General features: G+C 38.4%; 1 protein-coding gene across 1 annotated transcript in view; it reads left to right on the top strand.

The window, feature by feature from the left end:
* LOC124619330 (low-density lipoprotein receptor-related protein 1) overlaps nt 1–22,195 on the top strand; it is a 756,280-nt gene that overhangs the window by 717,572 nt on the left and 16,513 nt on the right. Inside the window, exons 70-73 of the mRNA XM_047145639.1 lie at nt 1,122–1,267; nt 2,737–2,842; nt 11,707–11,926; nt 18,910–19,143. Coding sequence (XP_047001595.1) covers nt 1,122–1,267; nt 2,737–2,842; nt 11,707–11,926; nt 18,910–19,143 — 706 coding nt within the window. The remainder of the gene's footprint in view (nt 1–1,121; nt 1,268–2,736; nt 2,843–11,706; nt 11,927–18,909; nt 19,144–22,195) is intronic.

The following is a 22,195-nucleotide window of genomic DNA, read 5'->3' as shown; positions in this document are numbered from 1 at the left end:
ATAGCAAGAGTGTGTTATCTCATCTGGAGACTGACAGATATAGTCACTGATGAGTATCTAAAGGTGGTATATTTTGGCCTCTTTCAGTCACACATTTCCTACGGCATATTGTTATGGGGACATTCTTGCTTTGTCAGTGAAATTCTGAAAATTCAAAAAAAAGTAATCAGAATAATAAGCAAAGCTAAGCCCAAGGAACACTGCCATCCCCTCTTTATCAAGCACATGATATTAACTGTGGTGAATCTATACATCTACACAGCCCTGCTTTATGTCAAAAGCAACTTAAATGAGTTCGAGACCAGAGAGAACATACATCCCCACAACACCAGAGGCAAACTGGACTTTGACATACCAAGACACAGACTCACAAAGACTGCAAACTCACACAAAATAATGAGTTTAAAACTCTTCAATAAACTTCCAGCATCTGCTCGGTCACTGACCAATAATATTTTCAAACGTAAGGTTTATGAAAGGCTTCTCAAACACCCATTTTATAAGATAAAAGAATATTTTGAAATAAGCATTGACATTAGTATATAAGAATATTCCTAAAAGAAAAGGAATTAAATTGTAAAAACTTTACTGTAAAGTTGTTGTTAATTGTATATTTAATGTTCAGACCTATTCCGCTGTAAGTGGTCAATGGTGAATAAACTGAATACTGAATTTGTTAGTAAGTAATCACCTGTCTTCTCTTTCTTCTTCTTCTTCCTTTCTATAGTATTTGTAACTTTTAAAGAGCCTGTTAGTCAGCAGCAGAGAAAATAGAGTGGCAAAGAAGAAGAATATGTAATATCTTGGAGCGAAGGATTGTGTCTCCAAACTCTGGATGATGAGAGGGGCAAATTATAGGACAGGACTTTTTTAAATGTCAGTTGTTCTTCCCTGCACCTTATATCTCTGTTGATAAAGTATTTGGAAAGACTTTTTATTGCCACCAGCGCCTCCATGTATTAAATATTTCTTGTATCCTATTTTCTGTTGCAGCAAGTGGTATGTAAGTGCTCTGCTTCTATGTTGTTTATTTTTTAATTTTTTATCACTACTGTATTGTTTGCTGATGTTCTTGTGTGAGTGGCAGTCATTTACAATGCCTTTTATTTGTTATTAAACAGGTACAAACTGTCAACACTGTGAAAACTTGAGGTGCATGAACACTGGTGTCTGCTCATTAGAAGGTGGTGCCCCACACTGCATATGCCCACCAGGATACAATGGAACACGCTGTGAGATGTCTGCTTGTACTGGATTTTGTGAACATGTAAGACAGAAAATAAAAAATATAAATACATATAGTGTTTATTCAGACATGTATATTCTTTTGTTGGAAATGTCAGTGGTATTTGTTGAGCATAAAAGTAGAAATCTGTGGATTATGTGGAAGCACCATAAAGAAAATAGCATAGGTAAAGAGCAACACGTACTACAGGAAACAAAAACTAATTGTAACTGGCAGAATTTTCTGTTATACTATTTTGGAGCTTCTTAAGGGTCCATTTGTCAGTAGCAGAAAAAACATAACAAGCAGTGCTCACTGCTATAATTGGGTAATTACTTCAACAATTTGAAAAATAAGGCATTTTAATCAAGATTTTGTATACAAATTTAGAATTGTCAAACAATGACAATTCCAGGTTGAAATAGTGACAATATTATGAAAAGGGTAGATTGCTACTCACCATGTAGGGGAGACATAGAGTTGCAGACAGGCACAACAAACAGACTGCTGTACATTTGAGCTTTTGGCCAAAAGGCTTTCTTATAAAGTAGAAAATACATACACATTCACACAAGCACAACTCACACACAGGGTCACTGACTTTGGAATCAGCAGCCAGTGACCATATTCGAGTGTGTGAGTTGTGCTTGTGTGATTGTGTTTTTGTGTTTTCTACTTTAGAAGAAGGCCTTTTGGCCAAAAGCTTTAATGTATAGCTGGCATTTCATTGTGGCTATCTGTGACTCAGTAGCTTCTTCACATGGTGAGTAGCAATCTGTCTTTTTCACAATATTCACAAAATTTCATTATGTGAAGAACGTGTCATCACTGCAGAGGAACAGAAGCCGTCAAGTGCATATATACTGTAGTTACACAAAAGCTATGGTTATGAGAATGATCAACATAAAAAAAATGATGTCACATTTAAGACACAGCTGATGATACATACAGAAAAGTGAAACATAATAGTTCAAGCATGGTTAAAAAGGAAGAACGTATCACTCAGACCCAGTTATGAAAAGGACCTTTGCTGTTGCAATACTGCAAGGCAGAGGTACATACAGAAGCTGCAGTTTTCATGGGCATGGAGTGTCAAGCTGCCATAAATGTGCTTCCTCCTTATCCGATGTTGAAAAATCAGTGTCTTCAGTGGGCTTCAGGTAAGAACCTAATTGTGATGTAACTGTCTACTGGTACCCAACATTTGTTCTCTGGTCCATCCATATCCCAATAAGTGTTTAAGCCTAGTCTCCTGTTGGAAGAACAAATTTTCACCTAAGCACAGTCCCCTTTTTTCCCCCTTTTCCTTTTTTGTTCATCCACAGATCTTCAGTGCCTTTGTCAGAATATGAATTTTGAATAGTAAGTCCGTACAGAAAGTTAAAAATATAATCTAATTAGCAAACATTTCAGTTCAAACCTATTAACTCCGAGATTAGAAAAATGTGATTTTGCTCCCATCCACAATACTGACAAAATTTCTATCAATAAGTTTTTCAATTTATTTTCAGGGTATATGTATTATCAACAAAAGTGAACCTCGCTGTGTATGTCCACCAAGTCGTATTGGCAAAAGATGTGAAATCCCGAATTGCGAAGGCATCTGTCTGAATGGAGGTGAGTACAGTCATAATTATGATTTTACACTTGCTGAAGTAGAAGATTAATAATTACACAGCTGAAATGAAAGTAATTAGATAAAATACAAACAAATACAACACATGTGTCAGAAATAAATGACATATAAAATGTGGGAAAAGAGATTGGAGTAATCAAAGATAGACAACATGCAAATATGAACTCAGAAGTGATACCTGTTTGTTAAAGCCAAAAAAATAATCACAAAAATTGAGACTGTGTGTTTGTAAGTGAACATAAGTGAAATCAAAGCCGGCCGAAGTGGCCGTGCGGTTAAAGGCGCTGCAGTCTGGAACCGCAAGACTGCTACGGTCGCAGGTTCGAATCCTGCCTCGGCCATGGATGTTTGTGATGTCCTTAGGTTAGTTAGGTTTAACTAGTTCTAAGTTCTAGGGGACTAATGACCTCAGCAGTTGAGTCCCATAGTGCTCAGAGCCATTTGAACCATTTGAAATCAAAATTTGCTGGGTATCATTCAATACCTATTGCTCCACTGTTTCTTTATAAAATACAGAGTGTATTACGAAGTATAATGTTGTCAAACACATTGATTGCCACCTCTGCAGGAATGAATACATTGTCGTTGCTAGATCTCTGTTGTCTTCCGCTTGCTTGACTGTGGTCTCATGTTGCAAAATGGCTACTCTGGAGCAGAAATTGTCTTGTGTTCTCGTGTTTGCAAAATGTAATTCCAAGATGACAATGCAGAGATGTTTCAGGTTGAGGTACCAAACTGATCCTCCGAATTGATGGAACTTTCACAGATGGTATCGACAGCATGTAGACACAGGATGTATATGTAAAGGAAAGTGTCCTGACTGCCCTCATACTTCTGATGAAAATGCCACTTGAATTCGAACTCTTTCCAGCATAGTCCTACAAAATCAACTTGTCATGCCAGACTGGAGTTACAACTGCTTTCAACAACAATTTGGCATGCTTTGAAATGTCAGTTGCTTATGAAGACATACAAGTTGCAGCTGTTATCAGCTCTACATCACGATGATGGACACAAACGTGTGGCATTTTCTGACAAGCTTCAGAATGCTATTGACAGTGATAACACTTCCACACAATGCATTGTGTTCAGTGATGAAGTGACTTTCCACCTTAGTGGGAAAGTAAAGAAACATAGTGGTCAAATTTGGGGACTACAGAACTCACATGCACACATTGATCATGTACAAGATTCACACAAAGTCAGTGTATTTTAACCCTATGTTACTAACTCGACAGTGGAAAATTGAGGATGGAATGTAACAAGCCTATGCAGCCAGAGATTGCGGTCACATGTTTGCGAGTTATATTTACGTGAGCGTATCTCTGACAAAGGCCTTGTTGGCCAAAAGCTCATTTTCTGATAGTCTTTTTGTTGTACCTATGTGTGACTCAGCATCTCTGCTACATAACGTATTATCCTTTTCATAACGTATTATAAAACTGGTTGTTTCCAAGGCTGAATGAAAATAACTTTATTTTTCAACTACACGGGGCACCCCCTCACTTGAGTTGCCAAGTGCGTGAATATCTGAATGAAACTCTACCTAGCTATTGAGTTGGTTACTTAGTACTTCTCAGCTGGTCTCCATGATAACCAGTTTTAGTGTCCTGTGACTTTTTCCTGTGGGGTTTAATTAAGAACAATGTTTATGCACCAACACTACCAAAGAACATAGAAGAGTTGAATCTGTACTATCATAACACCAGTGATAATGGTCATGCTGATGGACATGCTTACCTGAGTATGGAAGGAATTTGAGTATCTATGTGATACTGTTCATGTCACTGGTAGAGGACGTATTGAACATCTATAGTCTAAACTTGGAGATTCGTAAATATGTGTTCCAAGTTTCATAATTGTATGTTGAACACTTTAATAAATACAACAATGGAAGCTCCAGGTTGGAATATCAACAATGTAAGGAAAAGGACAGACTGCTACTCACCGTAAGGATGATGTGTTGCATACAGGCACAGTGAAAACACTACCATGATTTAACTTTCAAAGAAAACACACACATTCATTCACACAAGCAAGCACACCTCACATGCAGGACTGCCATCTCTGGCAGCTCGGACTGGTCTCAGCTGCTGGATATGGCAGTTATGTGTGCATGAGATGTGCTTGCATCTGCAAATGAATGTGTGTATGTTTTCTTTGCTGAAGAAGGCTTTGCCCAAAAGCTAAATCTTGAAGTCTTTTTGTTGTGGTTTCTGCAACGTAGCATGTCATCTTTATTGTGAGTAGCAATCTATCCTATATCGTTTAATAAATATATGCATTCAGAATACATATATTTTATTTGGAACACCCTGTTAAGCTGACCATGAGATGCTTAAGGTGTTGCTGCGCAAGCCTTTTGCACTCTTTAATGGCAATCCTGCTTAGGTTGTATAGTATGTGAGGAGGATTCCAGTGATGATACATGGCAAGTTTTAGCTTGTTCTGAGGAAGCTCAGTCAAGCTGATGTTACACATATTGCACTTAACATTTGTAATTTATACTGCCCAAAATATGAGTGACCTACCTCCCTGCTAAACTCATGAAACCACTTGGTTGGGGTGTACATTGGCTCCTTGCTGCCCTACCCACTTCTATGATGATCACCATGCATCATATAAACCTGCACTTATGGGTGAAGAGATCATGACACCTCAGAGACTGGTTTAGTGAAAGTATATTCGTACCTGTTTTCTTCGTACATCACTGGGTAAGAGGAGGGGAGTGGAGAGATCGTACTATAGTTCATAATGGATGTCTAGAGGCCATGTTGATCGTGTGAAGACTGTTACATCATCTTGTCAACACGGCCCTCCCAGTTACCTCCATCCGAAAGGCAGCATGCAGTTCTGTTGCAATCAGGATTCCTAGAAGCCATAATTTGTAGATACTAGAGATCAGAAACAGAGCAAGTATGAGTCTAATGTCGAGCATTGCGTACATTAGAAATGGAGGGTGCCATTTATACCAGTACTATATTGGCTTGCTTCCTTCCCACTACAATACGCATGTCTGGTGAGTCTGAGAATGCTAGTGCTATGGTTGCATTCTTCTCATCATCTTGTTCGCTCTTACTAAAGCAGGCAGGAGTGTGAGGCTAGTTGTGACTTGGTACAAAAGTGCTTAGTACAAAAACCACTTACAGCGTGAAAATCAATTGTCAGCATCAGATGGCCTCCAAAGAAACTATTTTTTGTGAGCATGTGAATTATGTAAGACAAAGATTAAGTGAAGCAGTGTATACAATTGTAGGTTTGCTCCATAAGAGGAACAGTGATGTCTGCAAAAAGTTCAGAGCTATCATCCACACTTCAGACAAAAAACTAAAAAAGTTTATCTATTGCAAACAAAATGGTAGTATTCTTGTTTATTCCGCCTCCACCATGAGGAAACATGTACTCCAAGAAATGAAAAAGGACACAGAGCAAAATCATTGTTATGCCTCCACGACTAATAAGTACACAGTTTGTGTGTTGTTTTGGTCATGGCAACTTATGTTTATGGGCTAGTAGCGAGATGCATAGCTTATTAATTTTTGTAGCTTTTTGAACATGAGCGTAAATTTAATTTAATTATTAATCACTTTTAGAGAATACACTACATACGTTCTGTTTTCTTGTTCTGTCATCATGGACTTTTTGAACATGAGCGTAAATTTAATTTAATTATTAATCACTTTTAGAGAATACACTACATACTTACGTTCTGTTTTCTTGTTCTGTTATCATGGACTTAAAAGTGTGTCTATGTCAATATAGCTGTTAGACATTTGCTTAAGGTGACAGCGAGTTTGGAGATAACATCGAAAGGCACACTAGTGAGTTTAAAGTGAGTATACAGAGCTTATTTCTGATCTCTAGTAGTACCAGTCATCAGATGAAGCTGCTGACTGCAGGTAACCACTGTGAAGCAGGTCTAGTGAGTTTTGCCTCTCACAGTAGTGACTGAATGTTGAAACGACATTGCTGTGGTATTTGCCAATTCAGTAGCCAACTTTCCATGCTCACAACCCTTCTTGCTGTAACATGACAACGTGTGCTCACACTAAGTTTGAAAGAACCCTATGAGGCTGGCTAGCAGACAGAACAGTGTACACAAGGTGGAGCATCCCTTCACCATTCAGGCAGTATCCTCTGCCAAATCACACTGAGAAAAAAATGAAGTGATCGTATAACATTGATGGCTGGGAGGCCCCTTCCGGGGGAGTTCAGCCACCGAGTTGCAAGTCTTATTGCAGATGACGCCACATTGGGCAACTTGCATGTCAGTGATGATGATGATGATGATGAGGATGAGGCTGAGGATAGCACAACACCCAGTCTACGAGCGGAGAAAATCTCCAACCTGACTGGGAATCAAACCCGGGCCTGCTGCATGGTAGGTAAGTATGTTGCCACTCAGCTAAGCAGGCTTTAACTGCACTGAGAAATCATGTTTACTATACAGCCCAGTCACATTAATGTGACCACCACCTATGTTCAACATCAACTTGCAACGACCACAGAGGACATATAAAGTAAGTGGTGAGGATGCGGAAAACAGCGTAGCCATTGTTGTAATGTGGAAACAAAGTGATTGTAAGTAGAGTGACTTATCTTACATCCAAAAGGGGATGATCATTGGCTTTAGGGCCTAGGGGTGGAGACATTTCTGAAATGTCTAAGTTTAAAAATAGTCCGCGTGCCACTGTGGTTAAAATATACTGTGCGTGGTAAAATGGTACTATCTGAAACCAATGTTGAGGCAACGAGAGCGCATCACGGGCCATGGGTGAAAGCCATGAATGATGGGATGGATATGTGCATGGGCAAATAGGTGTACAACTGTTGAGCTACTGATCAGCCAGATGAACCAAGTGGCTACCAACATTGTCTTCTCAGTGACCGTTTAGCGAATGTTGCTGCATATGGGCCTCTGCAACAGGTGCCTGGTTAATATACCCATGCTGACTGCTGTTCATCAGCAACAGAGGCCGGAAGTTCTGTAACAGAGCCACAGGTGGATATCCACTGAGTGGAGTCAGGTGGCCTTTTCAAATGACATGTACAAATGGCCACTGGTATGTACAACGTGAGACACCTGAAAGCAAACATTGTGCAACAATTGTCAGAAGGTCCAGGCCAGAGGATGTTTTTGTGGCATTCTCTGGGTGTTTTCATCATTCTGGAAGCCACAATACATCAAAACCAGTATGCATCTATCCTTGGGAACTATGTCCACTGTGACATACAGTTTGTTAATGTCAGCACGATGGCATCTACCAGTAGGACAGTGCAACATGTCACACAGCTCACAGTGAATATGCATGGTTCAAAGAGCACCAGGATGAGTTTACCACACTTCCCAAACCACCAAATGCCCCTTATTTAAACCCAGTTGAGAATCTGTGGGACTACCTCAATGGGGCTATTTGTGCCATGGATCCTCAACCGCGAAACATAGCACAGCTGGCCACAGCACTGGAATCAGCACTGGCTCCACAGTATATTCCAGAACCTCATTGATTCTGTTCCTGCATGCCCACACTGCAAAAGGTGGTTATTCAGGCTTTTGGCAGGTCGTCATCTTAATGTTCCTGGGCAGTCTGTTATCTCCATTACACAAGTGGCTGTACACAGCAGTTTCCTGTCTTCAAAAGAATATTTAGAAGTTTATGATTAAAGATAATGAAAAAGGCTATAGTAATCTTGAGGATAGTCCAAAACGTTTTTTTGAGCAGTTGAGAATTCCAGGACATTGATACTGAAATATAGGCTATCTTAATACAGAAGGTGAGAGATAACAAGTGGTAGGAAATCATGGTACCAGTGGAAGCAGATGTTACAATGGAGGGACTTGTTTCATGTGTCCTACCACAAATTTCTCAACAGCATGCAGCACACCCTGACGGCCACCCATCCAAGTACTGGCCACTGTTGACAGTACGTAACTTCAGTCCTCTGACGGGAACCGATGTACCTACCTCATCACAGTCATTATCAAGTAATTAGAAAATATGTGGAAGTGAAGGTGTGGAATAAAGCTGAGAAGTGGAAAGAGACAAGAAATTAGGATCAGGTTGATGTTGATAGCCAGCTGTTTGTTTGGGACCTTGTTCCCGTCCTAAAAATCTGTAACTGGAGGTATTGTGACTGGGATCCACATAATTCAGCTGGCAAGATGTATTAGACAGGTAGCTTCTGTTATACGCAAGACAATGCCCAGCAACAAGGTATTGTGTTATCCTCCTGTGTAGCAGCCATCAGCTTTTCTGACAGCCTCTGCAAGATTCAAGGGTTATCATTGATACTGACAAGGAATTTCCTTTGGCTGGAGGACTGGAACAAATTTTGGTTGTCCCTCACAACAGTAGTTAATGATCTGCTTGTACATAAATGGTGGGTCGGGTTTCAAAGAACTGCTTTAACAGATGGAAGAGAGGTGTGCTGACCACATATTCTTATAATACTACTGTTCAGTGAACGTTAGGTTTAGGGTGGAGTTGCTTTTGGTCAGCAGCAGTGTGCCAGTGTGCCCTTTGAGACAAATGTGCTACAATTGTTTATAAGTTTAGTTGTGTGCAGACAGACTGCCCATAGCAATTAATTATAATTAAGATTTTGATGGGGTAGAATGTAAACAAAATATTCACACCATAAGTAAACTGCAAAACTCTTATAGCTTCCTTATTATAAGGGGAAACAACCAGCAGCAGTTTGCACATCATCTGTCAAAAGATTCAAATTTCACTATCTTTACATATTGGTAAAATCAAGACTGATGTCTCAGTTACAACAAATTTCATTGGATGCACAATTTATAGGGGCAGCACTTAATTTTCTGATTGTGTATGCACTTTGCAACACAGTAATAGACCTCTTGGTATTTATTTCATCACTTGCATTGTTAAAATCCCTGTCCCACCTCGCTTTCTGTGACCACACTCCTTCTGATTCTGAGTATAGAAACATGCTTTCCAACATGTTCATGGCATTTGCCATCCATCCAGACTTAACACTTTTAGTGCTGGTCTTGTAGGTATTTGCCATTACCTTTATAAATTCTGTGTTTTTTCAGAAGTTATAACTTGTTTGTAGAAATCTGTAGTTGGATTTCCAAAATATTGTTATTGTTTTTGTACATTCTTCTTTGAACACACCAATCTTGGTATTTATAGTGTTGAAACTGGACACAGAGATGAAACATCAATTCAGTAATATTTATTTAAGAATAGAAATTGATAAATAGTAATTACATTCAACTACACAAGTAAACAGATGATATTTCAATTCAAATTTCTTTCAAGCCCAGTTTACATGACTAGTATGCATACAAAACACAATATCATTTTGAAATTCAACATTTGTAAGCTAGTTAATGTCTGTGAAGTAACAACAACAGACATTTATATTACAAATTTTTACACCTATGTCGGCTGCTACTGACATCTAGCAGTCATAGTACAGCCTCCTTTGAACACACCAATCTTGTTATTTGTAGTGTTGAAACTGGACACAGAGATGGAATATCAGTTCAATAATATTTACTGAAGAAAATAAATTGAAAAATAATAGTTATATTCAAATACATAAGTAAGCAGATGATATTTTTATTTAAATTACTTTCATGTCCAATTTACATGACAAGCAAACATATGAAACACAAGATCATAATGAAATTCAACATTCATAGTGTAGTATAGTGCTCACATATGCTAGTTAATGTCTATGAAGTAACAACAACAAACATTTACAGTAATTACAAATTTTCGCACCTATGTTGGCTGCTGCTGACACCTAGCAGTCACAGTAGAAACTATGCTGTCTGTGGACCCCCACAAAAATTTGCAGGAGATGTAAATATACACTTTACTTGCGAATGTAATATTTATTTCCCATTTTCTTTAACAGTTTGTAATATTAAGTCAGCCACACATTAAACTTCCATTGCCATCAGCTTCTGCCTTGTCTGTGATAATTCCTTATGAAATTCTTTCTGTTATTTATTTTCATCACACATGTCCCTTACCCCTCACTTCCCAGTGTTATGTCTTTTTAAAATTTCTTTTCACTTTTTTACCAAATGAAATCAAGCAACAACTAGTTTGAAGCAACTCCTCTGCAGTTTTGTATGTGTTAGTCTCCATTTTTCATTTTCATAATCGAACAGTTCTATTGGTACTGTTCAGACTATATAACTGTATTTGACCATAGAAATACTTAAAAAGTAAAAGTTAAAATAGCAATCAGAAGGACTTGTTCAAAATTTGTCAAACAAACAATGAAGGAAATTGAAATCCCAAGCTTAAAATATTTATGATTGCTGCACTGTACGCAGTAAATATTATACTAACATGATCAAACTAAGATACAAATGTTTACCATCACTACAGTAGGAAAGTATCTCTGATACTTTTTCTGCAGTGTGAGCTATTTTCAAAAGCACTTAAGACACTTTCTCCAATATTTAGAAACTAAATTCCTGTCATATTGAACCACCTGAAAATTACCCTCTTTTAGCGAAAACACAGAGTCACTGTAAAATATTTTATGCATCAAAATAGTGCATGTAATAAAAAGGATGTTCCCCGTCCTTTGAAACAGAACAAAAATGTAAGAATTAGATTCCCTATAAATCTGCTTCCTTTTCATAAATTTAACTGAAAAATGTCTTAAGCAAGTAATATTGTAACTTATAGACGTACATCCATTATATCTAAGGAAGAAAATAACTTGGAGGAAAATGTCCGTATCATTAATTTTATAATATTTTTAATATTAAGAGCCCACTCTGTGAATGGTGTGTAATATCAAATTTTATTTTATTTTATTTTATTTTTATTTATTTATTTATTTTTTCCAGGGGTATGCCGTGCTTATGCAAAGGAAAGTGTCTGTGAATGCAAGCCAGGGTACACAGGTCGGCGATGTGAAAAAGCTGTATGCGACTGCAATTGCTCACCTGGTGAAGAAAACTGCGTATGCCCCCCAGAATGTGAATTCAACACAGTATCACAGTGTACTTCCAGTACATGTGCCAATGGTGGAACATGTTCTGTTGTCAATGATCGCACTGTCTGTCGGTTTGTATTTTACACTTGTTTTACAGTTCACAGTTCATTATGAGTTTCATTTTAGAGCTTTCGACTATATCTTCAGATAATAAATAATTATCAGTCATGTGCAGAGTAGTTACTTATGATCTTGATAGAGGTAATAACAACATGGAAAGAATAGGTTGCTACTCACCACCTAGAGGAGGTATTGCTTCATGGACAGACACTGTGAAAAAGAGTGCCAGAAATAGAAAACATACACACACACACACACATTCACACAAGTGACACACACATGGACACAGCCATCTATGGGTACTAAGGTGATGTGTGTGCCTTGTGTGAATGTGTGTGTATTTTCTTCTTCTGATGAAGGGTGTAGTCTTAAAGGTAAACATTTCTAGTGCTCTTTTCATTGTACCTGTTGTACTGTCCCCTGTTAATTTGATAAATATTGAATGAAATGCAGTGTAAATTGTTGTGCTGAAAAAGGGTGTGTTACAGTGATAGTAGTATCACAGAACATCGAAAGTAATGTCATCGAAACCTTCTCTTTTATGTGTTAACTTTTGTTCATTCTGATTCGGCTGCTGCTCTCGAGAAAGACAGAGATCATCACTGTACTAGCGTATCTGACTAAGTGATGGAATTATCATCTTGTTGAAGCTGTATGTATTTTGTGAATGTGTTCAAATAATACATCAACTGTTAATTTCATGGTTTCCCTTACCTTCATTTCCCTCCTGTGATATGGAATTGAATAATAAGAATTTTTCTAGCTTTGCAAAGCTCTGCCATTAAAGCATCGTTGGTTAGTGGCCATCAACTGCTATTACACCAGAACAGCTTAACTTCAAATATTACAAGCTTCACCTAATAAATAAAGCTGGAGCGTTTGTGTTATTTGAGAGAGAAAGTTAGACCGATCATTTTTTGACAAACAGACTATTAACTGAATTAGTTGCTGTGATCCGAATACATAATGCTCTGATCTGGTAAGTCTTGCTACAAAATAAATTTGTAAAATAATCTCTGAACAAACCTGTGTGATAAACTAATGGATTACTGAACCATCTGAAAACATAAAGTAGTATTTTCAGTCAAAGGTCAACATATGTTCCCTATAAATTTGTTTAGTTACATAGGTGTGTTGTACTGTTGGCTTCTTCCATAGCGCAAAAGTTTATGCTGGGCAAAGCATAGTGCTAATTACACACTGCGATTAATAGCATTGGGCATGCAACTTACTTGCAAATAGTGTCACACATATTACCAACTTGAAAGAATTTTCTTTGCCTTTGTAATGAATGATTATTATTCTTGGCTATTGTTAACCGCCTATTACTATGAATACTTTCACGTGAGTTTTCATGCAACTAATATTATCATGCCGAAGAGTGGCTGTGTGCATGAAATTGAATAGCCTTGCAGAATTGACTGTTTGTCGCCATCAATAAGGAGAAGTGGGAAGCAGTCAGTACACTGTCTGCAGCTCAGTGTCTCCTCTGTGAGGTGAGTAGCAGTCTGTTCTTTCCCACACTGTTGTTATTCCTTCCTGGACTTTGCGCTGCATGATAGAGGTAAAACTTTTATTGAATTTATGGCGTAGACAAATGTGTAACTAAAAGACTCCAGCAAATCTGCAATTTTGGTCACTTGCGTTTCTCAGAAGCATTAAGCTTTGAACATTGCGTACTCAAAAGAAAGTGCAGTAGCTCTCATGGCATTGCATTAAGCAATCAATTCATAGAATGTGAGCCCACCTATTTTATTTTATTTTTTCCCCAGCCTCTGCATTTACACTTGTACTCTAAAACCCACTGTATGACTTGTGATAGTCAGAACATGGTGTACTAGTATTATTTTTGTCCCTACCTGTTCAATTTACAGATAATTGACAGGAATAGTGGCTGTTAATACTCTTCTGTACAACGTGCAATTTCTTTGATTTCACTGGCATTATCATTATAAAAGATGTGTTACAGGCAGTATTATTTTTCTAACTCCTCTTGAAATGGCTGCTTATAGTGACCCTTTCAATGATGCAACATTTGATTTTTTATACTGACATCTGCCACTGAAGTTTATGGAGTATTTTTGTTATTCTCTTGCAGTGACTAAACAACCCCCTGATAAAATGTACATCTTTTCTGATTTTTCTCATTAAGTCACGCTTGTCAGGATTCTGAATGAATAATACTTTTTTAGTATTCTTCCAGTGAATCTCAACATATCCCTTTCCAGCAAATCAGGTTTGTGTAGTTGTTTCATCTTAAAATGTCCTCAGTGAATACAAACCTTGATAGCTATGATAGTCTGGTGACTGAACACTGATAGTGTAGTTAAACAAGAACTTTGTTCAAGCAACAATTTCCAGTCATCATGTGCATGTTCAGATTGAAAACAGTTATAAAGAAGTGATTTTAACAAACTAAAACTATTTGTTACTTATCAGAAGCAATTTGCACAGGGACCCATCTGATTGTAAATGTTTTGTAACTGTCATCCTGTCAATTGAAGTATTTTTTTCAAACTATCTGGAACTGCAAGTCAGCACATGAGCATGGCTGTTTTTGACTGTCATGTATGCTCCCCTGTACAAAAATAAACACACACTGTGGATTTTGTTACTATGAGAAGTGGTTAGAAACTAAAGTTAAAAGCCTGCAGCAAAACGTGTACTTTTAATTTCATACAACCAGTACAGCCAACTGATAGTAAAAGCAATGAGTTCTTTTTTTAATCATGAGATAAGTTGTGAATATATCCTCCTGGTTAAAATCCTGTCCTTATGTGTTCAGCTATGTTGTTGTGAAATGCTTCACATCCTCATTGGAAGCAAATCGTTGGCCCCCTAGTTGCTTGTTCAAGTAAGGACAAAAATGAAAGATGCTTGAGGCGAGATCCAGGCTGTAGGGAAAGTGGTCAATGGTGTCCAAGCGAAGCTGCTTCAACAGTGTGGTGGTCTCCTTGGTTGTAAGAGGTCATACATTGACATGGAGGAAGATGATGTCATCTTGAAAAATCCTGTCCACTTCCTCCTGATTGCTTCATGAAATTGTGTCAAGGTTTTGCAGTATTGGTCACTGTCTTTCCTCTTTCCAAAAACTCCATGAGTTTGACATACGTGCTGTCCCAAAATGTTAAGGCCATCATCTTCCTGGCATCACCTTACACTTGTTTGTCATTGGAGATGATGGGTGTTTTCACTCTACTGACAACTGCTTACTGCTGGGAGTGTAGTGGTAAATCCATGTTTTGTCAGTTGTGACAATGCAGTTCAAAAAACTGTGCCCTTGTGTGCAGAACTGTTGGAAATTTGCAGACTTGCCCCCTTGTACTTCTGCTTGTGTTGGTGGACAGTTTTCTTAGAACCTGTCAGGAACGAACTTTCCAATACTGCAGAAGATTGTGAACAATGACACAAATGCTTCCAGACAATATTCTAGTATCATATCCCATAATGTGATCCACATGGACCATCATTCAGCTACTCCTGTGAGCTGTGTTCACATCTGTTGATGCCATGCTGGATTGACAACTGCAATCCTTGTTGATGACATTTTCTCTACCGGCCAAAATCTTCAAGATGTCATTCTGCAACATGCTTACAACATATGAGTCTCTTTGTAATTCTCTACCAGCTGCCAGAGAATTTCCACTGCTGTTACATATTTCACCCACAGAAATCGAATAAATGAGCAGAGAAACTGAACTGGCAGACTCTTGAAGATGACATAAAGTATTTTGAGCAAGAATATTTACAAACTTTCAAGATTTGGCTTTAAATGCTGACTCTAGGAATTTTCTACAACCCCTTACATATCTATCCCATAAGAATCATGAGGACAGGATTCGATTAATTACAGCATGCCCAGAGGCATTTAAACAGTTATCCTTCCTGCAACTCTCTACTTGAATGGAATGGGGAGAACCCTATTAACTGGTACAACAACAGGATGTACCCTCTGCCATACACTTGATAGCCGTTTGCAGACTATATATGTGGATGTAGATTTCTTTGCGAGACCAGTTTTCCAAATTGGTCCCCTTTTGTGTTTACCTACAACTAACACTATAGGTAGTGGGTGGCTGAGAAAACTCTGCGCAGTTGCCAACCTCAAGCATCAGAATTTCTGCACATTATACTAATGTCCCTGTAACAGATGAAGCTCCAGGTATATCAGCCATGTAACCCTAGGCTTTGATCATCCCTTGTACATTATTTGTAGAGTAAAACAGTTTTTAGACTAAAATGTACTTTTGCAAAACACAAGTTTCTTTTTCTTTCATCTATACATTTTTATCTTCTGAGTTGCAATTTATGTTGGTCGTACATTATTTCTTATTGGTGTCATTTATGTCTTGAATATAGATGATGCCATTCTGTGGTAAATTCAGGAGGATGACGGTTCAATCCCACGTGTGGCCATCCTGATTTAAGTTTTCCGTGATTTCCCTAAATCGCTCCAGACAACTGCCGGAATGGTTCCTTTGAAAGGGCACGGCCGACCTCCTTCCCCGGCCTTCCCTAATCCGATGACCTCACTGTTTGGTCTTGTCCCCCAAGCAACCCAACCCATTCTGTGGTAAATTATATATTGGCAACATGTTATGTTTTATTGTCATAATATCTTTATCTGAGGCACTGTGTATGACTGTCTGTTTTAACACTTTCTTTTTTAATATTTTGATACATGTTACTGTTACTGGAGCTTCTTTGTATTCGCTAACAAATGAATGAAGAAATGTTAGCCAACATACGCTGTGAGAGCTATCTTCCTGCTACTGTTCTTCTGTAGGCAACAGAAGCAAAACAAACACTAATGGACCCCTATAGAAATACCAGAAATGTAATAAGGTGACTGGTAAATTTGAGCTTGATGTTAAAAAGGATAGCTGTGTTAACTAATGTTTTCTCAGCTAAAACTAAAGTTTTATCTGTGTGTTGTCTGTGGGTGTCTTCTGACTGTTAGTTGTGTGTGAGTATTTGCTTCATGTGCCAGTTTGTCTTGCCCTCCATGTTATGCAATACTAAAAAAATGAAGAGTTTAAATCTTTAATTTTAAACAAATATGGATTGCGAGCATAGTTTCTCCTGTCATCATCTTTGTATACAATCTTCACAATCTTCTTGCTCATCACATCAGACTAAAAGTCTCCGTTATCTTGATCAGGACAGCTGACTGTCATAATTCTTACCCCAGTGGCCTTGTTACAACCTGTTTTCCCATGAATGTCTCTTTAGTCTCTCAACTGTCCAGCCATCCAGATTTAGGTTTTTCCTAAATTTCCCTGTCTTGCTCCTGGCAAATGCCAGATAAATTTTCGCTAAACTCTCATTCAGAACATCTTCTGTCATACACAGTCTATTATTTGGTTCTTGTTGATCATTATCAAAGAAAGCAGCAGTGTTAAGTAACAACAAATAGCAGTCTCTTGCCATTGTTTAGCTAATGAGACGATTCCTCTCTCTCTCTTTTATTTTTTAATTGTAAGCTGCGGTAGCGTGCAGAAAAGCAAGCCATGCTGCAAGTGGCCACAGGTTGTAAACATTCATTATCAGAACACGACAAACAATGCATGACACAGTACAGTAATGCATTTTCAGCTTATAGTGTCGTAAACACCTATAACGAAGAGAATGGCACTTATCAGATCAAAGAAAAATAAGCAATCAATTCAAACCAGACGAAGCATGTGAAAAAGGAAGGGTACCCGTATAAATACAGACGGAGCACCGGACGCATAGCAATGGCTACCTAGTAAACCTTAACTGCTAAGCTTACGACTCGAACCAAACTACTGTAGCTGTATCGTCATTCATTCGACCTAAATTGTGTCTCATATTACAATGGACCAACATTGTTTCGATTTGGAGGTGCTGCCTAAAACTTTTCTCTTCCCTTGAATTTTGAGTCTCAAGTTTCAGGTGCAGCTTAGATTCGGAAAATTTTTTTTTTCCTTGATTTCGAGTCTCATTTTTCAGGTGCGGCTTAGATTCGAGTGCGGCTTAGATTCAAGTAAATACGGTAACCAATCTGCAACATTCCAGTGTTTCTAAGTCTCTTCCATGTATGCAGCCTTCTTTCATTATCCTTAAACCAAGTGTGAGCTATGATTAAATTATGCTCTGTGCAAAATTCTACCAGGCAGCTCCCTCTTTCAATCCTTTCCCCCAATCCATAGTCATCTACAATTTTTCCTTCTCTTCCCATTTCTGCTATTGAATTTTAGCCCCCCTTCCCCACCACCAGAATTAAATTTTCATCTCCCTTAATTATCTGAATAATTTCCTTTATCTCACCATACATTTCTTCAATCTCTTCATCATCTGTGGAGCTAGCTGGCATATTAACTTATACTTCTGTTGTAGATGTGGGCTTCATATCTATCTTGGGTGTGGTTATGTTTTTGCTATACTGATCTTAGTAGCTTGCCTTCATTTCTTTTTTCTTATTCATTATAAAACCCACTCCTGCATTACCCCTATTGGACTTTGCATTGATAACCCCTGTATGCACCTGACCAGAACTCCTGTTCCTCCTGCCACCACTCTTGACTAATTCCCACTATACTTAGAAAGTTTAAAAAGATAAATAGAAGCCATGACAGGAAAATAAAAAGGTATGTCTGTTACAGTGTACATGTATTTGCAAGGGCTTTCTTGTCATGTAGGATTCAAACACACACACACACACACACACACACACACACACACACCTAATATTCTTCCATAATGTTATGTAGTTCCCATCTTCAAGGATGTGAAACAGGTCAAGGTATACATTAACAAAGAGCAGCAGCTGTTGGAAACAAAATCTGTACAGTTTGGTTACAATAAACTTTTCACAACTCTGATTTATACCATTTGTAGTTGCACAGGCTAAAGTGAATGTATAAAGGAACCCAGACAGAAATCAGCTACTGTAAAAAGTTATAGTATCTTTAGTTATACTAGCAGTCGCCATTTTTGATTTCCTGCTGCATAAACCAATGCTGCATTTCAGGTGTCGCGAAGGCTACAGAGGGGCAGACTGTCGTGAAGTTGATCCCTGCAGTGAATTTTGCCATAATGGTGGTACTTGTCAGAAAGAAGAGGTAACACATCCTGTAACATGCATCTGTCCACTTGGATGGACAGGTCTACGGTGTGAAATCAAAATAACAACTGCGTGCCATGGACTTTGCTTAAATGGTGGTACCTGCAATCTTCAGGCCGGCAGTGTTCAGCATGCATGTTTGTGAGTACAAAGAAATATGTTACTTGGCATTACAAATTTATAAAGAAATATCAAACACTGGAAAATCCAGGATGGAATGTAACAATATTTGAAAAGGAAAGTTGCCACTCACCATATAGCAGAGATGCTGAGTCGCAGATAGGCACAACAAAAAGACTGTCACAAATAAAGCTTTCGGCCAGTAAGGTCTTCATCAACAATAGACAAAACACACACACACACACACACACACACACACACACACACGCTCATGCAAATGCAAATGCAAATGCAACTCACACACACTTGACTGCAGTCTCGCAACTGTAGCACTGTGGTGTGTCTGTCGTCTATTTTTGATGAAGGCTGTCCTGGCCGAAAGCTTTACTTGTGACAGTCTTTTTGTTGTGCCTATCTGCGACTCAGCATCTCCGTTATATGGTGAATGGCAACTTTTCTTTTCGTAATTTTGTTAAATAAATATCAAATTGTTTTAAGTAGTGTGTAGGCTATTACTTACCTGTCATCTTTTCATTTGCACATTTTTTTATTTATTTATTTATTTATTTATTTATTTATTTTTTTTTTTTTTGTTCCATAAATCCCATTACAAAGGAAAGTGCTCACATATGTGAAATGGGATATTAGTCAGTCCTCTGAAAGAGCACACTGGTTACTTTGAAGCTTCATATATGGCGTAGTATGAAAGAAGCTGCATATATTTTTATTCACAACTTGATAAGATTTCAAAGTGTGCAGAGATTGGTAACTTGCTTCAAACATTCAGAAATGTAAAATTGTGCACTTTACAAAATGAAAAAAGTAGTAACCCATGACCACAACATCAGTGAATCACTGTTGGAATCAGCCAACCCATACAAATACCTGTGTGTAACACTTTGAAGGGATATGAAAAGAAATTATCACATAGGTTCAGCTGTGGGTAAAGCCGGTTGTAGACCTCAGGGTAGAATGCTGGAGAACTGCAATCAGTCTACAAAGGAGATTGCTTACAAATCACTTGTTCGACCGGTTCTAGAATGTTGCTCATGTGTGTGGGACCCATACCAAACATGACTAAAAGGGGGATACTAAATGTATACAGAGAAGGGCCGCATCAATGGCTTCAGGTTTGTCTGATCCAGTGCAGAGTGTAGCAGAAAAACTGAAGGAACTGAAATGGAGGACTCTTGAAGATGGATGTAAACTATCCTTAGTAAGTCTGTTAACAACATACGGAGTGTGAGGATGATTAGAATAATTAGTGCACACACAGAAGCATTCAAACAATCATTCTTCCTGCACTCCACATGTGAATGGAACAGGAAAGAAACCATAATAAGTGGTATAATGGGATGTACCCTCTGCCATGCATCTCACCATGGTTTGCAGAGTATAGATCTAGATGTAGATGCAGATGTAGCTAAGTGGTAGCAGAGATCAGAAAGGAGTTATTCATTCGAAACATTTATCGGACCCCCTCATTACCCATGGTGTACAACATAAATAATACAGCTAGAGTGTTACAACATATGCTCGAAGTTTGCACCATCAGACACCACACGTATGTGACACCGACGGAGCACTGACTGCCGGACATGTTCGAACATTCTGGAGTTTTCTTTTATTGTAGCAGTTGCATAGATGATTCTTGTGGTGGGATCCATTTCAGACTCCACAGGATTGTGATACATTAGAGGCTTCATGACTCCCCACAGAAATAACTCAAGGTTCGTTAAGTCTGATGAGTTTATGAGCCACCATGCCCAAACAATCAATGCCTACGAACAGCCAGTCCAAAATCAGCAGGCGTCTCATCATGCTGGAACCATATGCTGTGCCAGAGACATTTGACTTTCCATGGAGGCCAAGCTATGGCCTGACTAAGCAGTCGTCAACCAAAACTGCCCACACATTGACTGTGAAGCAATGTGCCATGTGGTGCTGCACACAGTGCAGATTTTATGGTGCCCACAAATGCTCATTGTGATGACTGAATATGCCATCCCTAGTGAATGTGGCCTCTTCAGTGAACAACACGTAAGCTGGAAAATGCTACTGTGGACAGCCATGATCTTAAAGATTAATTTACAGGAGCAATACGGCAGTGGCAAACTTTCGTGCAAAAGTGGAATACATTTTCCACTTGAATTTGAGTAACTCCAATATTCTTGAAATAGACACATTTGTATATTAAGCAACATGGTTAGGTTCATTTTGCAATGAAGTGTGCCCTCTCTGTTAACCATCCAATACACAAATGACCAATCCGTAACACCCAATAGCAGGAACTTCCTGTATGGACAGTTGGAAGTCCCTGAATATGCATGAGATCTGGAGTTGGTGGATCAGAGGTTAATTTGGCAAGATGGAGCTACACTGATCAAGATGATATTCAGTGTGAATGTGGAGAAGACCAGACTATTTATCATATGCTTCAGTGCTGTCTGTTCCCAGCCTCCTGCACAGAAGATAAACTTCATCAAGAAACAGAAATGTATTGGAACTGACAAAGTTTTGGGCAAAAGTAATCATCATAATTGTGTATAATATGTATGCTTCTGATACAAGAATAAATAAAATTCCATGCCCACATCTGATCATTGCACTGTGAGGACTATTCAGAAAGTAATGAATGTTTTGAAATAAAAAAATAATGGTATGGAAAAACCACATTTTGTTATATACTTTCTAAAGGTACGCTCTCAGCTATTTTTATACATAAACGCCATTCAAATGTGAGCCATTCAATATCATAACACGGCACAAGTTTTTCAATCTGAAGAAATCTGCCACCTGTGACTGCAACCACTGGTTTATACTGGCATACAGTTAGGCTTCAGTGTCAAAGTGTTGTTTAGCAAGCCATGTCTTCATTGCTGAGAAGATATGATAGTTGCACCATGTCAAATCCAGGCTGTACGGTGGACGATCAAACACTTCCCATTCAAAACCCCATATGAGCTCTCGCGATACGGTTGGTAGTGTATGGACGTGTGTTGTCACGAAAAAACAAACCTTTTGTGCTAAGTTTTCCTCAATGCTTATTTTGTACCACCCATGTTAATGTCGT

This window comes from Schistocerca americana, chromosome 6, assembly GCF_021461395.2.
Source record: "Schistocerca americana isolate TAMUIC-IGC-003095 chromosome 6, iqSchAmer2.1, whole genome shotgun sequence".
Taxonomy (NCBI): Eukaryota; Metazoa; Arthropoda; class Insecta; order Orthoptera; family Acrididae; genus Schistocerca; species Schistocerca americana.
The sequence above is the reverse complement of the archived record's forward strand: the minus strand, read 5'-3'. Positions and strand labels throughout refer to the sequence as shown.